This window comes from Phytophthora cinnamomi (assembly GCF_018691715.1).
Source record: "Phytophthora cinnamomi strain GKB4 chromosome Unknown Contig17, whole genome shotgun sequence".
Classification (NCBI taxonomy): domain Eukaryota; phylum Oomycota; class Peronosporomycetes; order Peronosporales; family Peronosporaceae; genus Phytophthora; species Phytophthora cinnamomi.
In genome coordinates, this window is record NW_027150950.1 from 462,100 (window position 1) to 485,551 (window position 23,452).

The 23,452-nt window shown below is 50.8% G+C and overlaps 4 protein-coding genes across 4 annotated transcripts; all 4 read left to right on the forward strand.

The window, feature by feature from the left end:
• Window positions 1-1,829: 1,829 nt before the first annotated feature.
• Window positions 1,830-2,582, forward strand: IUM83_04634 (ABCG transporter ABC Superfamily; the record flags this gene model as incomplete). Its single annotated transcript, XM_067928725.1, has 3 exons — window positions 1,830-1,887; window positions 1,950-2,166; window positions 2,552-2,582. The coding sequence occupies 3 exons, from the start codon at window positions 1,830-1,832 to the stop codon at window positions 2,580-2,582; spliced, it is 306 nt and encodes a 101-aa protein (XP_067796040.1).
• A 3,221-nt stretch (window positions 2,583-5,803) lies between these two features.
• Window positions 5,804-6,158, forward strand: IUM83_04635 (ABCG transporter ABC Superfamily; the record flags this gene model as incomplete). The annotated part of the gene is made up of 2 exons (XM_067928726.1): window positions 5,804-5,888; window positions 5,956-6,158. The coding sequence occupies 2 exons, from the start codon at window positions 5,804-5,806 to the stop codon at window positions 6,156-6,158; spliced, it is 288 nt and encodes a 95-aa protein (XP_067796039.1).
• Window positions 6,159-7,227: 1,069 nt separating this feature from the next.
• Window positions 7,228-8,592, forward strand: IUM83_04636 (Monoterpene epsilon-lactone hydrolase; the record flags this gene model as incomplete). Its single annotated transcript, XM_067928727.1, has 1 exon — window positions 7,228-8,592. One exon carries the CDS (start codon window positions 7,228-7,230, stop codon window positions 8,590-8,592), a length of 1,365 nt encoding a protein of 454 aa, XP_067796042.1.
• Window positions 8,593-21,242: 12,650 nt separating this feature from the next.
• IUM83_04637 (uncharacterized protein) lies at window positions 21,243-22,716 on the forward strand (the record flags this gene model as incomplete). The annotated part of the gene is made up of 2 exons (XM_067928728.1): window positions 21,243-22,178; window positions 22,246-22,716. The coding sequence occupies 2 exons, from the start codon at window positions 21,243-21,245 to the stop codon at window positions 22,714-22,716; spliced, it is 1,407 nt and encodes a 468-aa protein (XP_067796041.1).
• Window positions 22,717-23,452: the final 736 nt, after the last annotated feature.

Here is a 23,452-nt window from a genome sequence, read left to right on the forward strand (position 1 = left end):
GTGCCATGTCCTGGAGACGGCCGCAGACCTCGTCTACAGCTAACCCGTTCGTCTTGAACGTCGTGTCGGAGGAAGAAAAAGAGTGACAGGGACACCGCCAGCGCGTATGGGTTGTGTTAAGGTGGGGGAGGATGAATTAGCGTACATCGTCGCACTGCGATCTCAAAGCTTTCGTCTCGCAGCGGTCATTCCTCGCAACCATAGCTCCGAAGCCGCAAACACTCGGAATCTGCTGTACCGTACAGCAAAAAAAAAAAAATGGTTCCAAACACTGGCTTCATCTTGTCGTACAGCGTACAGAGGGGGGAGGGGGGTCGTTTATCATTCTTAAAGGCGCTGTTACTGTGCTTGAGTATATTCTTGTCCTTGTTGACTCAACTTAGGTAGACTTAGCTAAAAATGCAAGGAACCACAGCAACTCGTCCTCTGCTCGTTTCCTCGTACCAGAAAGGCCAATACATTCGTTGGAGCCTCGAAACCTTTCTTGAAGCCAAGCTAGACGCGATCGAGAGCAAATGCAACCTCAGCAATTGGCCAAACTGTGGGAGGCCACCCAAGTTGAGCTGCAAGGCAGATACTCCAACAAGCGCGTGCTCGAATTGGCGAGCTACACGCGTCAAACCAGTTTGCTTCGTGCCTTGGCTGTCGCTCTCGCAAGCACATTCCCGTGTCTCCTCGTGCAGTTCCTTTTCGATGCCATCCCCCTCGCAGATCCATCCGAGGGTGTTGCGGTCAACAAGATGTTTTTCGTCCGGGAGTTTTTGAACCTACTGATGACGACAAGCATGATCATCCACCAGTTCCGTAGAGGCATGCATAACATTCTTCCATACCCCGTTGTGCCCTTTGTTCGAGATTCTGTCGTGGTGTCAGCTTTGACAAGCAGAATTCTCTATGAACTTGCCCAGAATATTGGGTTTCCAGTCCCGTTCACCCCTTTGGTTGTTATCCCCGCATGGTCTGTGATGACTTTATCCTCGATGGTGGTTCAATGGGCAAGCCACATTCAAGAAAAACCTAAAGCCAAAGCGATGCTGGCTGGGATGACCAAATTAATGCTATGTGACGTATTACTGATCTTGATTTACCCTCCTTACTATTACATATTCAAGACACTATCAGAAAAATCTCAGACGGCCTTCACGGTACTGCTCCCAGTGATCAAACTGCTCATGCGGAACCTTTTCGCTCGCGCTGTTCGCCATCTTGGCGATGAGACGCCCGAAGTAGTGATTTTCAATGCGGATGTGTTCGGGTCACTATTTGTTGCGTACTGCATGCAGAGTTCGCCATCGATTTGGTCGACTATCGTGCTTATTAGTGCCGACGTGGTCTTGATTTCGTTGTCGTTGCGCGACATCTTGCATTGTCGCGAAGGTCTAGAGAATTTAGAGGATCGAATCGATAGTGGATCTGTGTGGGGCCTTTGTCGTGATACTGTGGGATACAAACTATTAGGTGGTCGTAAACCAACCACTTTGGAGCGCGCGAGCATTCTATTGGAGCGCGCGGAGCCGTACGGATTCCAGAATTCGCGGTCCACAGATTCCCGAGCTGCTAGAATTCTACCATTAGATTCTAGCCATGAACGACCTGGACACCGCGCTGGGGTCCGCGGGAGTATAGATAGGATGGTGACCGGTGCTGTTGCGTCCAAGGATGGTAGTAGAGACCTTGCTGTATTCTCATTCATTTCGCGCACATCGACGGCATGGATGAGTGCGAATACTGTTTACCCAGAAGAAACTGACAATACGCTTGTTGTAAGACGGCCATCACACACGCAGATCAGTAAGAAATATGTGCTTAAGGTGCGGCGGCTGTTGTACATGGCAGAATTTCTCCTTCTATTGAACTACATTGAGGTCGTGATCCCGCAAATCTTTGGTACGTTCACGAATGGTGATGATATATTAAAATGGTATTTACTCTAACATCACTATTGTTAGCGATTTATCTAATCGTAACATACCACCTCTCGAACCGGGAATACTACTCCGTTTTCTACAACATGAACGAAAGCCAGCTATATGCAACACTAAAGAACCTGCTCGTCTACTGGTTTCTCCAATTGCTCTCGCTACTGGGGTTAGATATGCTGCTACGGCATATGCTCGGTCTGTCCCCAGTCCGAGTTCTAGCTTTTGTGTTAGAGAAGCAGGTTGAGTACGTGCAGATTCATCTGATTTACTGGTTAAGTTACAACGCCAAATGCTCGCTGAAACATATAGGTGCGAATTCATGTATATGCGTTTTTCTGCATCGACACATTCGTGCTTACACTAGATGTGCTGGTGTGCTTATACGAAACGATTATTCATTTAAATTTACGTGAATATCTAATTAATAAGCGAATGCTGCCAGATTTTTTTTTAATGACCGGATTCAAGCAGAGAGAACAAACAAAGTCTCACCTTCGAAGTTGTACGCACAAGGTTTAGAGATTTCAGTGTCAGGCGTGGTGGGAATTTCAGAAGTTGGTTATGGCGGTGAGAACGTTTGTATCGAATATGCTGCTGACATTGTGGTGCGATCAAACATGCACTGCCAGGTCGAGACGAGCTACGACTGCAGCTTCTTAAGCGGTATAACGAACACATAAGCCGAGTTCGAGCGAACGACTATAATATTCCTCGACAACAAATTATTAATCTGACAACGTCTTGGTTTCACATCTGGTCTTATCTTTATCTTGATAAGCATCGCGTTTGAGCTGTAGTGCACGAGCAGGTGCCAGCGTCGAGTTGGCACCATGAAAAACGTCGAGTTGGGTTTCCCATGATCGCCTGAACTAGAATGATAGTTCTTCAATGATGTTGAGTATCCACGCCACCGACCCATTCAAGGTCACCGCATCAGTACTGCGCTTTCCACCGCACCTCGGACCTCGAAGTCAAGTTAAGACTGATAGACAATTTTCTTGTCCCGAAGGAGTCAAAACTACTTGAGACTCAGCATTGTATCCTGCCGGGCCTAAAACCGCTTTCGCAGCAGACACCAAAAGTACATTGCTGTTGCACTTCTAACCGCCCTTCTATTAGTCTCAAAGCAGGAGCAGGGAAACATGCAGCCACAACAATTGGCCAAGCTGTGCGAAGCCGCTCAAGTTCAGCTGCAAGGCAGATACCCCAAAAGCGCGTGCTCGAATTAGCAAGATATGTGCGAGCAAGCACAGTACTTGTCATGATTCAAGGCGCTGAGTCGCCGGCGCAGCGCCCAGATGATCCAGGTATCGTCAACAAGTTCAATTCATATATGTGGGAAACAACCAGAATTCAAGAGGTGTCAAGCCCGGCGAATTTAATCAAACTGTCGCGACGGGGTACATTATTCTCGGGATGTTTGAGTTCAACAGCTTACCTCCTAGGCTTAAGGAAACATTAAGTCGGCGTTGCATTTGTGGATCTAGCCCAAGATGGCCACAGGGCAACGCATCAATTAGGCAAAGCCTGCAGAAATTCCAGGACTCTATAGTAATTCTTAACAAAAATAGCGGTTCTCTGACCCCCTCCCCCCGCATCCATTAAGGCCATTTTTGAGGGATTACGGTGTCGCTGTTGAAGACTGTCCTTCTTTATGTACTGGCGGGGACTATCGGCTTTCCAGTCCCGTTCACTGCATTAATTCTATCCCCTGCCTGGACCACCCTGACTTTACTGGCGATAGCAAAGCAATGGACAAAGCTTACTCGAGGCGACGTTGGTTCCTCCAGCGTCTCTCTCTCTTCTATGCTACCGCGGCGTCTTCTGGGCGTGTCCTCAATCCAAGTTCTAGCGTTTGTGCTAGAAAAGCAGTTTGACTCTGTACACATTCATCTGACCTACTGGTTGTGTTACAACACTCAATGTTCGCTGAAACATTTAGGCAAAATATATGTCCATTCTCATTACGCTGCCTCCACCACGAGGTCTCTAATTCCGTTCGAGCACCGTTCTGACGAGCGAGATGTAGTCTCTACTCCTTCCGCGCAGGTGAGTCCCAGGTCAGGTGGGCGGGGGGTCAGAGAATCTCTATTGGCGTTTTTAAGCGTTAACAATAGGGTCCTAATTGATACGTTGGTCGTTCGCCGTCGTGGGATAGTGTCTCGAATACAGCGTCTATATAAAACCTCTTGAAGCCTTGACAAGGAGAGGGTGCAAAAAGTGAAAATCCCTGGTGTGACGGAATCCGAACGCGACATTTTAATCAGCTTCGCATCTCCGGACACCTTTTAAACGAGAGAGGAGCTTTCACATCCTACTATGGGCTACTGACGTATTTTACTTGACAAAACCTGGGGATTGCGTTTGAACGTGACTACTATTCATGCAGTCCCTTGCCTCAGAATTCATGCCAGAATATTGTAGTCAAACTCTCCATGCTCATCAACAATCGTGCGATGTCTCTTGGCCTTTCACTTGTGACCCCGTTGTTTATTCTTGTTCGAGCTCAGCCTAAAATTATCAGGACATCTCTCATTCCTGTTGGTGCACCGCAAAGGCCAAGCGCAAACCATTTCGTGCTAGCTCTTGAAGGGCCAAGCGCGCTGGGATACTCTCAACGAATGCAGCGACAGCAGTTGGCCAAACTCTGGGAGGCCACGCAAGTTGAACTACAAGGTAGATACTCCAACAAACGAGTCATCGAATTCGCACAATACTCTCGAGAAACCAGTTCACTTCGTGCCTTGGTTGTCGCGTTGGCAAGTCCACTCCCGTGCTTGATTGTGACTTTTCTTATTGACGCCATCCCGCTCGCAGATCCATCGGAGGGCCTTGAGGTCAACAAGATGTTTTTCCTTCGCGAGTTTTTGTGTCTTTTGATGACGACCACCATGGTTATCCACCAAATCCGCAGAGGCATGCATAACGCTCTTCCGTATCCTACCAAACCGTTCATAAGAGATTCTGTCGTAGTGGCGGCTTTAACTACTGGATTTGTCTACAAACTTGCCAAGATTATTGGATTTCCAGTCCCGTTCAGTTCTTTGATTATTTTGCCTGCCTGGTCTATCATGACACTATCCGTTATGGCAATTCAGTGGACCAGACGCATTCGAGCGAATTCCTCCGTCATATCGATGCTTGTTGGGATGGCCAAATTAATGCTATGTGACGTATTACTGATCTTGATTTACCCTCCTTACTATTACGTATTCAAGACACTACCAGAAAAATCTCAGACGGCCTTCACGGTACTGCTCCCAGTGATCAAACTGCTCATGCGGAACCTTTTCGCTCGCGCTGTTCGCCATCTTGGCGATGAGACGCCCGAAGTAGTGATTTTCAATGCGGATGTGTTCGGGTCACTATTTGTTGCGTACTGCATGCAGAGTTCGCCATCGATTTGGTCGACTATCGTGATTATTAGTGCCGACGTGGTTTTGATTGCGTTGTCGTTGCGCGACATCTTGCATTGTCGCGAAGGTCTAGAGAATTTAGAGGATCGAATTGATAGTGAGCCTATCTGGAGGCACTGCCAAGGGACTTTGGGGTTTAAACAATTAGGCGGTCGCAAACCAACTACTTTGGAGCGCGCGGATATTCTCTTGGAACGGGAAGTGCCCTATTATTTCACGCTTTCACAGTCCACTACTTGTCGATCGGCTACAATTTTACCTTTAGAATCCACTCCACAACGTCGAGGGCCTAGCGTTTGCGACCTTGGAAATATAGAAAGGATAGGCACTGGTGTCAAAAGAGGTTCTAAGACTAGCAGTCGCATGCCGTCAACAATATTGCGTGGGAATAATATTTTCCCAGAGGTAACTGCTATTACTCCAGCCCAAAACCGATCATCAATCACCAAACACAGTACAACATATATGCTCAAGGTGCGGCGGCTACTGTATATGGCGGAGTTTCTCCTTTTACTGAACTACATCGAGGTTGTGATCCCGCAAAACTTTGGTACGTTCTCGCCGGTGACTGATCAATCCATAATATTTACTGACAACGCTAACCTCATTACTGTTAGCGATATACCTTATTACTACATACCACCTGCCGAACCGCAAGTACTATGCTGTTTTTCAGAACATGAACGAAAGTCAACTATATGCAACGCTAAGTAAGCTACTCATCTACTGGTTCCTCCAACTCGTCTCGCTACTGGTATTAGATATACTACGGCGACGCATCCTGGGACTGTCCCCAATCCGAGTTCTAGCGTTCGTCTAGGAGAAACAGGTTGACTATGTACAGATTCATCTGACCTACTGGTTGTGCTACAACGCGCAATGTACGCTGCAACACATAGGTACATTCTTGCTTCCATTCATATCATATTTCGCCATCTAATTAGCCTTAGTATCTTTTGTGTTGGCAGGATACGACTATTCTTTCAAATTTGCGTGGCTTTCTAACAATGTTAACAATGATACATAACATACTGGCTGAGCATAACTTCGATCTTGTTGGTAACAAGTTTCGCATGATGAAGGCGGCGACCACGTGTGTAGTTGCAGGTATTATCCTCCGCCACGTACCACCAGCTCTCTTTCGGATTTACACAAACACCTCCTCCCTCCAAGACCACTTCTTCCGGCATCGCACTGCCCTCCCAGTAGCGACAATTAGTAGCAGTAGAAATTGGGTTCTCGACTGCTATTAATTGTCGCTATCGTGCATCGCCTAGCGAAGATGCTGGCTTGTGACTCGGCCGTTTCTATCATGAAGCGGATCGTCTCGCGGCGATACGTCAAGTGGTAATCGTGTCGAAGATTTTCTCGGAGGGCGAAGTAATGCGTCTTCAGCGGCATGGACATCGAGAAGACTTCGTGGGCTACGATTCGACCGCATGCAGACGGCGAAACAACGGGGACTCTGGTCGACGTGTGTACACGACGGATTCCGGTTGAGTACGTCTGTGCGAACCCGGGAGACCTGCGCTCCAAGCTATGATCAGGAAGTCGTCCGAGAGGACGAGTGCGAAACGATCCGCTTGCTGGTGGAGTAGCGGCGAATGGACTGATAGTGCCAAGGCGTCGCCGCTGTCGAAACCTAGATACCCGAAGAGGACGCTTGACTGTGGAGCCGCGCTTCCGCACTGCGGAATCCGCAGATTTGCAGCTACAATGCCTCGTTGAAAGACGCCACTTCGACATCTCGATACGTCAACATGCACGATCGATGTGCGAGCTTCACCATCTCAAAGACACTCGGAGATGGCTTCCCTCGCGCTCGGATTTATCACTTCATCCATTCGCCGACTTCGTGCGATCCGTGCACGACGCTCAGGATTTCGGCCATGAAGCACGTGCGCCAATTCAAGTGCGGGCGGGTGTCCGGCTACGGCGCGGCCTACACGCTGCCGGTGTTCTTGACGGTGGCCGCCATCTCGCTGTGGGCGAACGCGACGCACCTGCAGTGGCTCGGGCTCGCGCACATTGCGGTGCTGCTCAAGCTGGTGCTGCTGCTGGGCGTGCACGAGCTGCTGCGACCCTTCTGCCTCTCGTTCGGCGACGTGTGCGCGCTGGCGGCCCGCGTGGGTTCGGCCGCCAACGCCGCCGCGCTGCAGCTGGTGCGGCGCGGGCTGCGGCCCAAGTTCGCCGAGTGGACGCTCTGGTACGAATGCTTCCAGGCCGTGGCCTTCGCCGCGGGCCAGCGCCACGGCGGCCACATCCTCAAGCGGCCCAACGCGCGCGCGTTCCGGCGCAACTTCGAGCTCGTGGGGCGGCTGCTGGGCTTCTGGGCCTGCTGGCGCCACGGCCACCAGCTCCAGAGCTTCCGCTTCAACGGCCTCGAGCACCTGTGGCTGCGGCCTGGAGGCGGCAATAGGACGCAGCAGCAACAGCAGCAGAGCAAGGCGAGGCAAGTCGTGGTGCTGTACTTCCACGGCGGGGGCTACGCGCTCTTCAGCCCGCGCTTCTTCGTGGAGTTCGCCAGCCGCCTGCTCACACAGGTGCGGCGCCAGCTCCGCGCGGCGAAAGGAGAGGCCGACGCCGCCGTGGACGTGCAGGTGCTGCTGGCCAACTACCGGAAGCTGCCCGAGGTGAGCTTCCCGGCGCCTCTGGACGACGCCATGGCCATGTTCGACTACCTCGTCTCGGAGGAGCAGGTGTCCCCCAGCGACATCGTGCTGGCCGGCGACAGCGCCGGCGGCGGCCTGGTGCTCGCCACGCTGCTGAGGCTGCGGCGCGCCAGGCGGGAGATGCCGCTCGCGGCGCTGTGCAACTGCCCGTACGCCGACCTGTCGGCCGACGTGGCCGTGTCTGAACACTGCTTCATCTCCAAGTCCATGCTGGACGCCATCCGAGACCTGTGCGTGCTCGAGGGCCCCCGGGCGTCGTGGAGAGAGGGCGCCATGCTGCACACAGACCTGCGCGGGCTGCCCCCGCTCTTCGTCCAGGCCGCCGAGTTCGACATCCTGCACCGCCAGTCGCTGGCGCTGGCCCGGAACGCCCGGTACGACGGCGTGCAGGTGGAACTGGACGTGCACGCCCACATGCCGCACGTGTTCACGCTGTTCCCGCACTTCATGATGCCGCAGTCGTCCGTGGGCATCGACAGGTTCGCCGCCTTCATCACGAGGCACTTGGTGGTGACCTCGCACCGAATACCAGTGCAACTTCCAGGCGCGGCTCCAGCCTTCAAGGCTGGCTTCAGTGTTTAGGGGTTTTCGGATTCAGGATTGCCAAAATTCGCCGTGTTTCGTCTGAAATATTGTGACTCCGGCCACATTTGCACGAATATAACGCGTATTTAAAAATACGCGTAAAATATTAGAATACATTGAAAAATATGAATATTGAATCTGATAGATTTGGCACCCTGAAAAGTTTGGGGTGGGATTCCCAGAGACGTATCCACTCTGCCACAATCGCGGGACACACAATTACGGGACAGCTGCTCCTATTGATAGTTTACAGTGCATTTGGCTAATAATAATTCTGCTGCTGCACCAAGCTCTCTTTAGTCTTGAAGGCGATCTACGCGATCCGTTGTTGCTGGAGCGCGTCGTCGTTTCGTTTCTTAAGCAATGGTCAAAGTCTTGGACCCAGCGTCGGTGGCGCTGGCACAAATGGCGAAGGCTGTTAATGCTGTCAGAGCAAAGGAGATGTCTATACGACAGGCCGCCAACTCCTACGGGGTAGACAAGAGCAATTTGCATCGTAGGGTCAAGAACCAGGTTCCAATAAATGCAAGACCTGGGCCCAACCCAATTCTAACCGAAGGAGAAGTTCAAGGCGTCATTGACGCTGTCGACGCCCGTACCAACCGAGGTCAGTGCTTTACATCAGCCGAGCTGGCTTTGTTCATCCGCGAAGTGGTTGAGCGAAGCCCGTATACACGAGAAATACCGGAGACCTTTCCGTCGACGAGCTGGGTAAATTGCTTCATCCGTCGCAATAAGGCCGTCTTCAGTAGGCGCAACGCGCAGACGTTATCGGCTTGTCGGGCAAAGGCGTCCACAGAGGAGAATGTCGATCTACACTACCAGAATCTTAAAACGGTGATCGACGACTGTGATAACTTACCTCCATATCGTATTTGGAATCTTGATGAGACCGGGATGAGTGGTCAAGCTCAAGTAAAAAGCCAAAGGTCATCGCAAATGGAAAACGAGCCAACATCAATGGAAAACTGTTAAAATGAACAGAATACTGTAGGTAACTCACAACATCATACTACTCTTAACCTCTTATTCCTATGCCTACTACTCTAGGTCCGTGCTCGGTACCTGGAGGCAAAAGCGGAAGTGAGCTCGTCTTCGGACTGCGTCCTCGACAGCTCACTCCTCGGCCTCTTGTCGTCATCGCACTATGGATGGCAGGCAGCTCTCTGCCTGTACTATCCAGATCGCAGCTGGCGATCTGAACATTTTCCTCTCGTATTTGCTAATATAAATATTGACACCTTAACGAGGTTTTTCTTTCCTTATTCATTTACTCGACTGGCAGACAGGCGTTGCCTGCTGCCATTCTACGAGCGGGGCGCGCGTTGCGCGCCTCCTCATTCAACACTCCCACTAAGTACTAGGGGACAATTTCAGTTCGCGAACGCCTAGTTTCTCTCTTAGTTTCAGGAATTGTTTTGTGGGAAGAGCTTTAGTGAGAATATCCGCTGTCATCTCTGTTGTAGAGCAATAGGCTATCTTAAAGCGACCGAGTTCAACAAGGTCCCTCGTAAACAGATAGCGGTTCACAGTTTGTACTTTGTAATCAGCTCTGCAATGTACTTGCGCTGTGAGATCATCATCACACGCTGATTTCTATTGCGGTGCACCTCCATCTTGAGGATATAATGAATGTCGTCCAGGTCTTTCATTTTGAACCGGTTTGACAATTCGGCTTTCAGCCTGTTAATGAGTCGCATATCTCGCGACATGATCGTCAGATCATCGACATATACCACGACTATGATCCATTCTTCTCCCACTTATTGCACGTAGCTGCAAAACTCTTTGTGGCAGCGTGCAAAACCCATCGACGTCAAAACGGTATGTAAAACTCGATACCAGATGCGTGTGGCTTGCTTCAGGCCATATATACTCTTTTGAAGTTCACAGACCAAATGCTCATGGCCTCGCTTCGCAAATCCGTGAGGTTGCCTGATATAGATCTTTTGCTCTCCGTCCATCGTGCCATTCAGAAACGCCGTATGGACATCCATCTGATGGATATGACAGTCCAATATCGTTCCAATCCCCAGCACTAGGCGCAGTGACTCGAATCGTGTCACTGGTGCGTATACCTCGTCACAGTCTACCCCAAACACCTGGTGGTTGCCTTGTGCTACGAGGCGTGCTTTGAACCGCTCGACAGTCCCGTCAGCGTTATACTTTACAACAAGTACCCAATGGCATGACAAAGCCTTATGCCCAGGTGGCAGTCGTACGAGTCTTCACATCCCATTTTCGATCATGGAGTCGTACTCAAGTTCCAGAGCCTGTTTCCACTGCTCTCTATAAGGCCCCCTCAACGCGTCTTTGAGCGATCGTGGTGTAGGCACTCTGTGCTCTAGAATGTCTTGCGCAACGTTGTGCTCTAACATTGCCTGGAAGCACGGATAGTCCGAGTATTTCTTCGGTTTCTTCGCCTCTCGACGTGGGCGGGGCTCGCGCCTTGGTGGCGTATCCACGAATCCCGCACGTCGGCGTTTCTTAGCTCCCACTGCTGGGTTACTACTGGCCTGCGCAGGTACTTCAGCTCCCACTGCACCAGTAGACCCTTCCACACGTTCTTCAGCTCCCGCTGCTCCCGTAGACTCGGTTGCAAGTGCATCGGCTCCCTCTGCTGCGGGTAACTGTGACGACGTGCGGGCCAATTCCCGGCTTTCCAGATCGAACCTTGAATAAACGTAGACCGCCGAACGTCGGACTAGAGCTCAGAAGGCTCAGAGTCTTGGGGTCTCAGCTGAAATACCTCAGCTGAGCCCAACAACGGCTCGGATGAAACTTCCCAGCTCCGGTCCTTGGTCAGGCGCGGCGTGTGCACCTCCCTTGCGATACCCTTGACGGTTCTTCCTAGGGCTACGCTTTGGGCCCAGACGTCAGCCAGCCACAGCAACCTTGTTCCCACTTCAGATGTCTCCAGCGTTCTCCAAACGAAACCTGCTCCCCACTCAACAGGTCTCAACTCGCACGTGTCCAACCCAATCTGCCCCGGGTTTTCTCCTATACAAAACACGACACTCCATACGTAACTTGTCCACCTCTTCCGAGACCTTGGACCTGGTCTCCGTAGCTTCTTCACTTCCTCCGGCGGCTCCAGCTGAGAGCCGCTTCCACAGGTCTTCACTCGCCCCTCAGACCTAGAGTGGCCCCGAGAAAATTGGCTCGGTTTGAGCCTGTCCGTAGTCTGGGTTCTCGCTCTGCACCCAGGGACGCCCGCGCACCACGCTCCAAAATGAGCGAAATTCAGCAACCGCACTGAAGACTTGAGCCTATCTCAGCCCCCGCGTAGTCGCTCCGCTGAAACCTCAGGAGAGTCACTTACTCCCCGAAAATACGAAATACGTGTCGGTAATGTCGTCCAGATCACGTAATAATATAAAATAGCTAATTAAGCTCCTCCTCACACCGAGGCACACCCAAAAAGATTATATGGGGTTGAGTTTTGATGGAACCGGTCCTCGGCACCCTTTTACAAAAGGAAACACTCCTACTTGCGTCCTTCGGGGAAAATTCGATTCTGATTCAATTATCACACATGCAAACAAAGACCTATCAAGTGGGGGCGCACAACGCCGTTCAGAGAGCACCCACAAAGGGTGCTAAGACCATCTTGAGAGCTGCCAGTGTGCCTAAGGCATTCGGCACTTCAACCTGAGTTTTAGCCAATAATGGGCCGAGCTCAGCAAAATCCAGCGTGGTTAGGCATGGGTTCGGCAGATCTTCAACGAAGCTTCAGTGATGAGTGGCTGATCCCCGGTGACTCATTGGTCGAAAGTATGTTGTACCCGGGTACAGCTGGTCCCATCCCGGCTGATATATGAGTCCGTCATCATTTGATGACGCGACCCTCCAGCAGCGCGCATTCACCGTGTGTTGTACCCGACATTGAACAATGTGCCAGGAATTGTAACATCCGAGGCAAACGACCGTAGCGCATTCAATTCTTGGCCGACAAGACTGCTGAGGGGTTCTATAGATAGCTAAGTCTGCCGACAACGTGAATAGCATAGGCCGAGGATGCCCACACACTTTTCAGTTCACAAAAGATGGAGTCGAAGCACGAGTACATCCCCTGGAGAAGCGCATGATTGTGAATGCGTACAGGTTTTTCGAAGCGCAGAAAGCTGAGGGGCTTTTCAAAGGCACACGGACAAGAGAATTAGTTGGCACATGCCTGGACTGTAACCCCAAAACTGTTGATTCAGTGATGAGGGTGGAGCGCGAGTCCCCCGGCACCAACTTTGAGGTCAGTTCTGAGCATGCATTTCATAACTGCAACATAGCTGTTAACTCTAAAATTTAATTTTTGTACAAAGACAAACGACAGCAACAGAGGGCGTGAGCGGGATTATGATCTCACAGAAATCGAGCCTGTCATTCGGCTTTTTATTGAAAGCGAGAACAAGCTTGCACGTCCAACCACGGCTGTTCGTATTAGCAACCATCTTCGGGACATGACTCAGATATCACTTTCAGAGCGTACAATGCAACGGGTGCTCGGCGAACTAAATTTTCACCACATCAAGGGAGAAAGTCGCCACATATACATATATGATCTCGAAAGTTAATATAGATATTTATGTGACAGACGTCAAGTTAAAATAGGATAGACCCGATACGACAACACGCTGCCTTTTTTCTTTTCTAAGCATATGATCTAGACTCTAAGCCAATCAGATAGCTGTATATTGTTCAACCCGATTCCCTAAACTTGCTGCGTTTGGAGTGGCTGTTTTCGAGCGCTTGTAGCTTCTAAACGGCTTCGAATTGGCTGAAACCGATCTCGAAATCGGAATCTAAATGCCGGATTGCACCCTATATCTAAATGTCGATATAGGTTTTTCCAGAATTAGTACCTCTTATGCTCACAGACATTCTGGCACATTGTTCAATGTCGGGTACAATACCCATCGGCCACCCTGAGCCCCCATAGTCTCAGGCGAGATTCCAACTGAGACCCCCGGCATAAATATCCACCAGTGTCCGCATCATCTGAGACCAGGGTCGCCAAACTGAGACTCCGGAGCGTCCGCTGAGCCCAAGCACATCCCGCTGAAACATCTGAGCCGAGACATACAAATTCCAGCTGTTCCGGCTGAGACCACCCAAGCTCAGAGTAGTGAGATCTGAAACCAACTGGCTTCAGCTGAGACCAGCTAGTCTCAGTGATCCAAGCTGAGACCCGGGGACTTCAGTTCTTCCAGCTGAGACTTGGAGACTTCAGCGCCTTCACCACCAAAGCTGGCCGACTCTCAGCCGAGCCGCAGCGAGTTCAGCTGAGACCAGGTCGGCTCTGTTTGCCGCGCATCCAGCCATCAACAGGTGTCTGTCTATCCGGGACGTCTGAGCTCAGCGTAGCTCAGCGGGGTGATCGCAATCCGAACTTCACAGGAGTCAAGCCAATCCATAGTCAACTTCAGTCATCGTGGCTTCAGAGTCGCAATAGTCTCAGCGAAATAGCTAAGCTTCTCAGCTGAGACCTGGGGCTTCGACCGAGAGTGTGTCCATGGTCTCCGAGCCAGTTCTCGTTGAAGCGGCGGTTCCTTGAAGCCAGCTGCCCTCTCCCATCCACTAAGGGTCGTGCGTGGGACATAGAGTGCGTTGGCGGCAGGCTATTGACGGGTTCGCCGGAAAGATCTGAGCGAGCCTCGTCACATAACTCTCGCGCGGCAGATTCAATTGTGAGGGCCTCATCAGTCTGCCCGAACCCTCGCTGGACCATGGTGGCTACATTGGTCTTATCGAACAACACGTCTCGTGATTGGATGTGCTTGTTGTTGTCCATGTCCCAGAGTCGATAACCCTCCGACATTCCGAGGAACCGGCACTTTACGGCACGAGCAGACAGCTTCTTGTCCTTTCTTAGGACGGCAGGGATATGCGCAAAGCACACAGATCCCCACACGGGTAGCTTGCTCACGTTGGGAGGTGTCCCATACACCTTCTCATGCGGTGTCTTTTTTCCCAACCGCGCCGTAGGTGTGCGATTTTGCACATATGTCATGTACATAAGTGCCTCTGGCCACCACTTGTGTGCCATATCAGCGTCTTTCAACGCGCAGCGAACTCTGTCCAGTTTGCTCTGATGATCTCGCTCTGCAGCACCATTCTCTTCAGGGCTGTAGGCATTCGATGTCTGGAATACAATTCCTTTGCTTTTACAAAAGCTTTTAAAGGCTGCATTCACAAACTCAATTCCTCCATCGGACCTGATCCGACGAATCGTGAACTTTCCCTCACGCTCCAGCTGCAAACGTAGCTCCTCTACTTTCTCAAATTGCTTCTTTCTTATTGCGCAGGACATAAGTCTAACGCCATGACTTATTGTCGTCAATGATGCTCAGAAAGTATTTAATTTTCCCGCAGCTGCCATACACCCCAATTGTTTTGATGGGGCCGTTTGTGTCCATGTGAATGGTGCTAATCGGGTGTTCGTCTCTCGAACCCCTCGCATTCCGGTAGGACATCCTCCGTTTCTTCATCTCTGCACACGTTGTGCAGGAGAACGGAATTTTTCTTAGACCTGACGCGGGTAATTTGGGCATTCCAGCCACTAACTTTGCGCTTAGCATCGCAATAACGGCCTCTTTATTGAGATGGCCTAGTTTGACATGCCACTCTTGCAGTGTGCGCTCAAACCTTTATTATTAAGGTGAGCTAGCGCCTTACAGGGCCCTTGCTTCACTACGTTACACAGCAGTTGTCTTTCTTGCAGCGTTTTATTTTGAATATAATACGCCCCGTTGATAGCTTTCGCAACAAAAACTAATTCGTTTTTGAAAAGTACAAATTTGTACTCGCCAGTTAAGGATCCCAATATTTGGTACCCACCGCGCCTGAGCCAGAACTCGCTCAGAATCTTCGAGGTAGCGTCCGGTACTAACGCAATATTTTCGAACAGAAAAGGTCTATTTCCTCGTGGACCATCCAAATACAACTTTATTGCACCAATATGTGTATTTGAACGCTTAGAGCCCTGTGCAAATGTAAACATGTACTGGGTGTTGGGCTCCTTCCGCACAAACCGCGCTGTCTCGCTGGTTAGGCCATGCCCGCACCCTGAGTCAAGTACCCAAGAATTTCTGGTTAGATACATATCATCATCTAACAGAAATGGATACAAACTTTGCACCTTTTTCTCGAGCTCAGTCAGCATGCCGGCAAAGGACTTCGTCGTCTCAGGAATCTCTTGATTGCTGTCCTTGCCTGGCTGCTCTTCCATGTCCACGTCGCCGTCCGGTTCCTTACCCGCGGCTTGAGCCTTGCCCGTGGCGTCAGCATTCACTGCGTTGACGACGGTATCCATTGGCTCGTCTTCGTCGCTGAAGGGCAGCGTGCCCTTTCCCGGGGTCACGGGCACCTCGACGTTGCTTGGAGGCGGACTCGTGTACCCATCAGCTGTCGCTGGTGACGCGCCGTGCTCAGCGTTGCACGCGTCCACCGCCACGGCTTTAGCCAGGCACTCATCCAATGGGACTTCACGTCTCACCTTGGCCTTGGCCCTTCCCTTGCCGTTGCCCCTCATCTTGGGCGTTGACTCTTGGACTTCCTTGCGAGCCTGGCGGCTTGGCCTTGACCAGATGTTCCGGCGGTGCACGCCAGCTGCCTTGTCAAGTGCACGCTTGGGGCAGTTGATCATCTTGTGGGGCCCAACATTGTTCATTTTGTTGTGCTCACCACCACAGTAGTGGCACTTCATTGCACCAATGTTGTAGTGCAAATCGCGCACCGGCCCGTCTACGGCCTTGCGCTTGCCTAGCACAGGCCCCTTCGGATTTTCAGGAGCCGCGTTGACATGGTTGACCGCCTTTCCGCTGGCCAGAGCCCAGATCTCGCTCTTGCTCTTGGTGCCAAAGATGGCATTGAGTTTGTCGCTCACCTTCTCGAGCGTGAACCCATCCTGGGTCAGCTCAACCGAAGAGCCCCACAAGTGCCTCGGAAGCACTCCGAGCACCATCACCAGCATAAGCTGGGAGGTCAACATGTGGCTGTGCAGAGCCTCGTGCGCGTTCACGTTGACTTGACTACGCACACTGTTGAGATCTTGAAAGAGCTGTCCCACGCTCTTGAAGTCGGTGTTCACCATCTCCATGAACTGCCGTACCAGCCCGACGACGCCTGCTGCGTTGCTGAGGCTGTACTGTTTTTCAACGAGCGGCCAAATTACATGGACGGGCTCGCCCATGCGCTTGGTCGCGATTCCCTTGAAATCGCCCGGCAGTGTCTCTCACAGCAGCCGCTTGATGTACGACGACTGCTGACTCAGCAGCGTCTCGTGCAAATCGTGCTGCCACGCCGCGTCTTTATCCTCTGCAGGAGAACGCGGCGGCATTCCCGGCTGGCTCTCGAGCAAATCCTCGAACCGAGTCAGCGGCTTTGCACGCTTGTGCTGCAGCTCTTCCAGCGCGCGTTGCTCGCTTAGCGCCTAGAAGTGGATAACCAGCTTGCTCTTCCATTATGCGAAGTGCAGAGGCTTTCCGCTGAACCGCAGCGAGTCGACCGAACTCTTGTCAACTTGGGGCTTGCTATGTTACTTGAAATGTTAAAATGAACAGAATACTGTAGGTAACTCACAACAATATATTATTCTTAACCTCTCATTCCTATGCCTACTACTCTAGGTCCGTGCTCGGTACCTGGAGGCAAAAGCGGAAGTGAGCTCGTCTTCGGACTGCGTCCTCGACAGCTCACTCCTCGGCCTCTTGTCGTCATCGCACTATGGATGGCAGGCAGCTCTCTGCCTGTACTATCCAGATCGCAGCTGGCGATCTGAACATTTTCCTCTCGTATTTGCTAATATAAATATTAACACCTTAACGAGGTTTTTCTTTCCTTATTCATTTACTCGACTGGCAGACAGGCGTTGCCTGCTGCCATTCTACGAGCGGGGCGCGCGCTGCACACCTCCTCATTCAACAAAAACGAGCCAACACCCAAACGTCTGACAGTCGAGCCAATGTGAGCGCTTTAGTGTGTGCAAATGCCGATGGTGGTATTGTTCCTCCGTTTGTTAATTTTCCTGGCCAGCGCGTTAACAAAACGCATACGTTAGGTGGGTTCCCTAAATCCAAATATGCGTCGAACAAGAGCTCTTTTGTAGTGACTTCGCTCTTCGTACAATATTTTGAATGGTTTGTCACGCAAATACTTCCTGAGCGACCAGTATTGGTAATTATGGACGGGTATAAGGCACACTTTTCCGTGCGAACCTTGGCCTGCGGACGTCGCAATGGAATTCATTTGTATGCACTTCCCGCTCACACATCACACTTTTTACAACCCATGGACGTCGGCGTGTGCAACCACTTCATGTAACGGGGTTACACGTACAAGTGGCTGCAAGCCACTTGTGAATTTAACAGATAGGTTATCTGTTAAAAGTTTTGGATACTTCCTCACATTGGTGTAAGACACACCAATGGATACATTGAAGTGGACAACCACAGTGAGTGGTCCACACATACCCAAAAGATCCTATTGGTAGAAAGCAGCATCTTTCTACCAATCAGAGACATGCATATTAGCGGGGCTCTGACAGCCAGCCGCTGCCAACCCCTTTCATAGATGATAAACAGTTTTAGCAGATTTTAGAGGAAGATCAATTTACAAACAATACAGTTCTCATTTTACCTTAAACTAGCTACTTGGAGTCTTGTCTAAGTTAACTTATATTTGTGTATTCAAATATAATTAACCTAAGTAATTACTAAGTACTTACGCTTCCTCATACACGTTGCGCAACGTGTAAGCTAAAGTAGTGAGTCAAGTTAGACCCCCTACACTTCAAGGCTAGACTTGATGCTCACATCACTTCTTTTCAAGATATTAGTGGATGAAACATCGTCTCTGTTGCTGCACCCACTTTCACTGAAGCATTGACACGAGCGCATATCGTAGATGGTTTTGAAAAGATAGGCATCTATCCGCTAAACAGAAGCAAACTGATGGCTGGCATAATTGGGGACCAATCGTCAAAAGCTCACAAAGATACAATTCTTCTCAAACCTACTGTAATGATCAGCGAGCGAACTTCTCGACAGATTGAATGATCCGGAGACAACATCGATAGAGTGCGCGTTGCATCAATTAACCACTGGATGATACAAGAAATGACCATGCGGAAGAAGCCAAACGTGATGTCGAGGACCAGTTTCCTAGCGGTTCGTGCTTAATGACAAGCGACGGAATTTACGAGGTGTGCGCTATGAAAGCAGCCGAGAAGGAGCCCAACTGGCGTGAAAAAGAGGAAAAAGCACAGGCAAAAGTGACAAAAGCGAAGGAGCGGGAGCAAAAGAAGATTGCAAGGCTAATAGCAGAGGCACTTAAGGGACGCGAGAGGATTGCAGCAGCACAAGCCGCAGGAGAGAAGCGCTTAGCTGCAGCTCAAGCTAAGGAAGAGAAGAGGGTGGCGGCTGCTCAAGCCGGACAAGCGGAGAGAGCCGCTGTCGAACTAAGGCGTGCTGCGGCAGCAGAGGCGAAAGAAGCAAAACAAGCAGCTAAAGCGCAAGCTACAGAAGAGAAAAGGATCGGTGCAATCAAAAAGAATGAGGCTATAGCACAGAAAAAAACTACTGTGCGCTGCTGCTGCAGAAGCAAAATAAGCAAACAAAGCTGCTACTGTTCAAACTGAAGTTGATGAAGGTGTCGGGTTTGCTAACGTGAAACCGAGGACCATGAAGCGCAAACGCAAATATACTACATCAACGCAGACCGCTGAGCAGGACTCGCAGTCTTCAACATCTGGTGAACTCTATACAAAAGTCCCGTATAACATATCCCTGTGATGCTGTCCCGCAATAGTGCTCAGGCAAAAATCACTTTTTCCACGTCACGATCTAGCTAGTAAAACTGCTTTTCTCGTACCAGCTAACTGCATCAACAAACTACATTTTGCTTTTACTTTCCGACTTCATCACCGGTTCTTTGGAATTCAAGTCGCTTAGGTCCTCTAAGGGCCAATCCTTAGGTGTCCCGTCACTGTGGCAGAGCGGATAACTCACTACGCACAAACTTGTATATTGGCGGAAGTATACAAGCAGTTTCTCCCAGATGCTGAAGGATCTACGACGGGATCTTGTGTCCGCCTGTTTGGAATACTCGCCGAGTTAATATCGGGAACGGGTTATTCCCGGCCTGATTTCGGACGCGCAATCGGATTCGAAGGGCTATTAATTGCTCCAAATATTATTTTTCACGACTCCTTTCAAGGTCAAAACCTCTTGGAGTAAAACGTCGCTCGATTCGATTCAACGCCGCATCGATTCTGGCAGTGAAACGCGAAGTTAGTACTCGTGGTAGTACATTGATCGATTGATTACTATCAAACCAAAAAATTTATTCAAATCTACCGATGCTATATTATTAGTTGTAATTTGTTGATGTTACATCTGTTATATTAATTTATTTAATACGGTCATTTTACTATTAGAAGTAATACAGCGTTCGCCCTAATATAATATTATTGATTCGGGAGATGATTTTTAGATTTACCAACTCGATTAATATTACTACTTGGGTGCGTGGAAAATGGAATATTGATAATATAGTTACTAAAAGTGAATCCCAATTACTAAAACGCCCTGAACACAGATTCCGCTCGCATTTCCTCATCCGCTCAATCTCTACGTCATTGTGATGAAGAATTAGCTAGCGCTGGGCTCGCTCATTGCTCGTACGTTAGCGGAGAGGGCTCGTTGCAGCACAAACGAACCTGTCAAAATGATTCTCTTGAAAGCTATTGAGGAGAAACGGGCGTCCCGAGCTCGTGAGAGTTTATAATATCTGCCGGAATCCCAACACCAGATTTACGACTCGCAGTTGCTTGAGTACGGTTGTCAGATTCCGCGATAGTAGCTTCATCCGCCTCCGTAGCCTGACTCGACACAGATGCTTGCTGGTGAGGGCTCACCCTCCGGTTGATGAAAGTTAGAACGCACCCTGGACTACAAAAGCTACGCATAGAGGTGACCGCGTTAGATGTTAGCAAACCATGAACCCTACTATTGCTAGCCATACCGTTTGGAAAGATCAGCCTCACCCCAGAATTCATTGCTGCAGACATGATGTACAGTGTAGTGGGTCTAACTTGACTCACTACTTTAGCTTACACGTTGCGCAACGTGTATGAGGAAGCATAAGTACTTAGTAATTACTTAGGTTAATTATATTTGAATACACAAATATAAGTTAAGTAACAAAAGGATTCCAAGTGACTTAGATTAGGTAAAATGAGAACTGTATTGTTTGTAAATTGATCTTCCTCTAAAAGCTGCTAAAAACTGTTTATCATCTATGAAAGGGTTGGCAGCGGCTGGCTGTCAGAGCCCCGCTAATATGCATGTCTCTGATTGGTAGAAAGATGCTGCTTTCTACCAATAGGATCTTTAGTATGTGTGGACCACTCATTGTGGTGGTCCACTTCAATGTATCCATCGGTGTGTCTTACACCAATGTGAGGAAGTATCCAAAACGTTTAACAGATAACCTATCTGTTAAATTCACAAGTGGCTTGCAGCCACTTGTACGTGTAACCCCGTTACACCATCCCCCCTTAAGGTTAGACGCGCGGGGTCCCCGCACGTCAATCTTTGGAATTGACCATTCGTCAATTCTCCGCGTTTGGAGAAGAAATCCGCGCTCATTCAACGATGAGCGCGCCTCAGAAGAAGTCCGCAAAGTCGATGGGGAGTCATCTCTCCATCGACGACTACTTCGAACGCCAGAAGGCGAAGTACGGTGACGTCGTCGACTTCGACGACGACGATGAAGACATGGAGGGCGAGGAGGACTCGCCCTCAAAGCGTAAAGACTCAGTGTCGAGCGAATCGCTCGACCCTCACGCCAAGAACGTTCGCCCGCGTGAAGGAGACGAATCGGACGCTTCGAGTTCGAAGCGTTCGCGTACTGAGAGTGATACCCCACTCGCGTCAGCTGGGGCTCTCAGTACTCCGCGCGCTGCTGCTGCAGCGCGTGATGTCAAAGCTCAAGGCTCTCCGCGCGCTGCGCCTGCAGCGCCTGATCCATGGATGCCGTCCGCGTCCGAGATCGCGGACCGGTTTGGGAACTCGGTACCTCCGAATGAGGTGCCGTTGTACGTATGCAGCGCCATCAAAGATGACGCTGTGGCTGCCGAGCTGCACTTTGATGCGGAAACGCATCAAAGGCGCGATTACTACATCGGACGCTTCCATGAGCTCCGATGGTTCCAAAGCAAGAAGACATCTTCTCGCAGCAAAGTGCACGAGTGGCAGGCACTTTGTCAAAGTTGGAACGCCTTTGTTGAAAACTTCAACAAGAGGCCGAGTGCTTACCATGATCGGATTAAGCAAGCGCGTGATCGCTTCGAGACGTACTCGAAGCGTGGAAAGCTGGAGCAACTTCATGTTGCTGCTGAGGAGGCGAATGTGCCGTGCGCTGTGCCCGAGGGCTTTCAGTGCACGAAGTGCTTCCCAGGCGCGGTCCGCTTGAGCGACCGCGACCTGAACGGGTACACGTCGTTCCGTGTGCCCGAGAGTCTCAAAGAGCTCCGTGCTAAGTTCTTAGCACGTGAGGGTTCGGGCGCTAGCGATGATCGCAGCGCTCGTGTTACTTCCGCTGCGCCAGCGCGTACTGCTCTTCGTACGCCCTCACCATTTCCGGAACGTCCTCCAGCAAGACGTTCCGCGGCTCCCTATGTATCTCGATGGGGAGGAAATCCTCTCCAACGAATACGAAAACGAGCCCCTTGAGGGTTCGTTTTCGGGATACTATGGTCAACAATCCGCTCAACAATCCAGCGGGTTGAGCCGCGGGCGTCACGGATCGGCGGTGGCGGGGGTGGGAACACGCCCCGGGTATGATCAGCCCCGGGCTGATCAGTATGCGCCTCTCCACGACCGGGTGGCCGTCGTGGAGCGTCTGCAGGGCGCTGAGTTCGCCGCCCTGAAGCAGGAGCTGGCGAACCAGAAGGCCCAAGTCGCGGCGGTCTCGCAGACCGCCTCGAATATCCAGGTCGAGCTGGGGACCCAGATGAAGGGGTTGCTCCAGCGCGTCCGCGCGCTGGAGGAGAGGCTGCTCGTCGCCGAGGCCAAGTCCTCCGCTTCTGCCTCGGCTCCTGCCGAGGCTTCGGGTCAGCCGAGCTAGATGGCTCGTGCTGCCGGTATGGCTTCAGCCGTCCGACGTAAAAGGTCGGATGGAGGCGCATGCTAGACGGTATGTCTAGCGTGTATGCGTTGCCGTGCCGTGCCAACACAGTGAACGGCCCGATGAAGCGCGGAGCAAGCTTGCTTGCTCCGAAATCCGAAACTGCATGTCTAGGCAGGTTTTGTGTAGTTAACAAAACTAATGAACCAACTTTAAATTCATTTGTGTTGCCTCTGCCCGCATTGTCTGCGTTCAGCTTCTGTTGATCAACAGAAGCTGCTATTATGTCTTGGACAAACCGAATCACGGCTTGTCTTTTGGTGATGAAACTGATTGCATCCGAGCTGAAGTCATTCAGCTCGCTCTCCGCTAGAGGCCCGGCCTCTGCGTGGTTCGTTGCGGTGTCTGCGCCCTGCGCAGACCCGTGGTCGTTAACCTTGTTGTTTGGGGGAGTCTGCGCCCTGCGCAGACTCATGTGGTTTGTCCATTGTTGCAGCTGACACTGTGCAAGTGTCAGCGGTTTTCTGCGGCTGCTGTATTGCAGTCGTAGATCCTCCCCCACTTAAAGTGGGAGCCATCTCTCCGAGTAAACTCGGTAGACGTGGATGCCGCATGGCATTCACGTAGAACGGTGTATGCCCTGTCGAGGCATGCACTGAGTTATTGATGGCAAACTCTGCCATCGGTAAGCACTCGCTCCAGTAGTGGAACGAGTGAGCGTAGCTCTTCAACATGT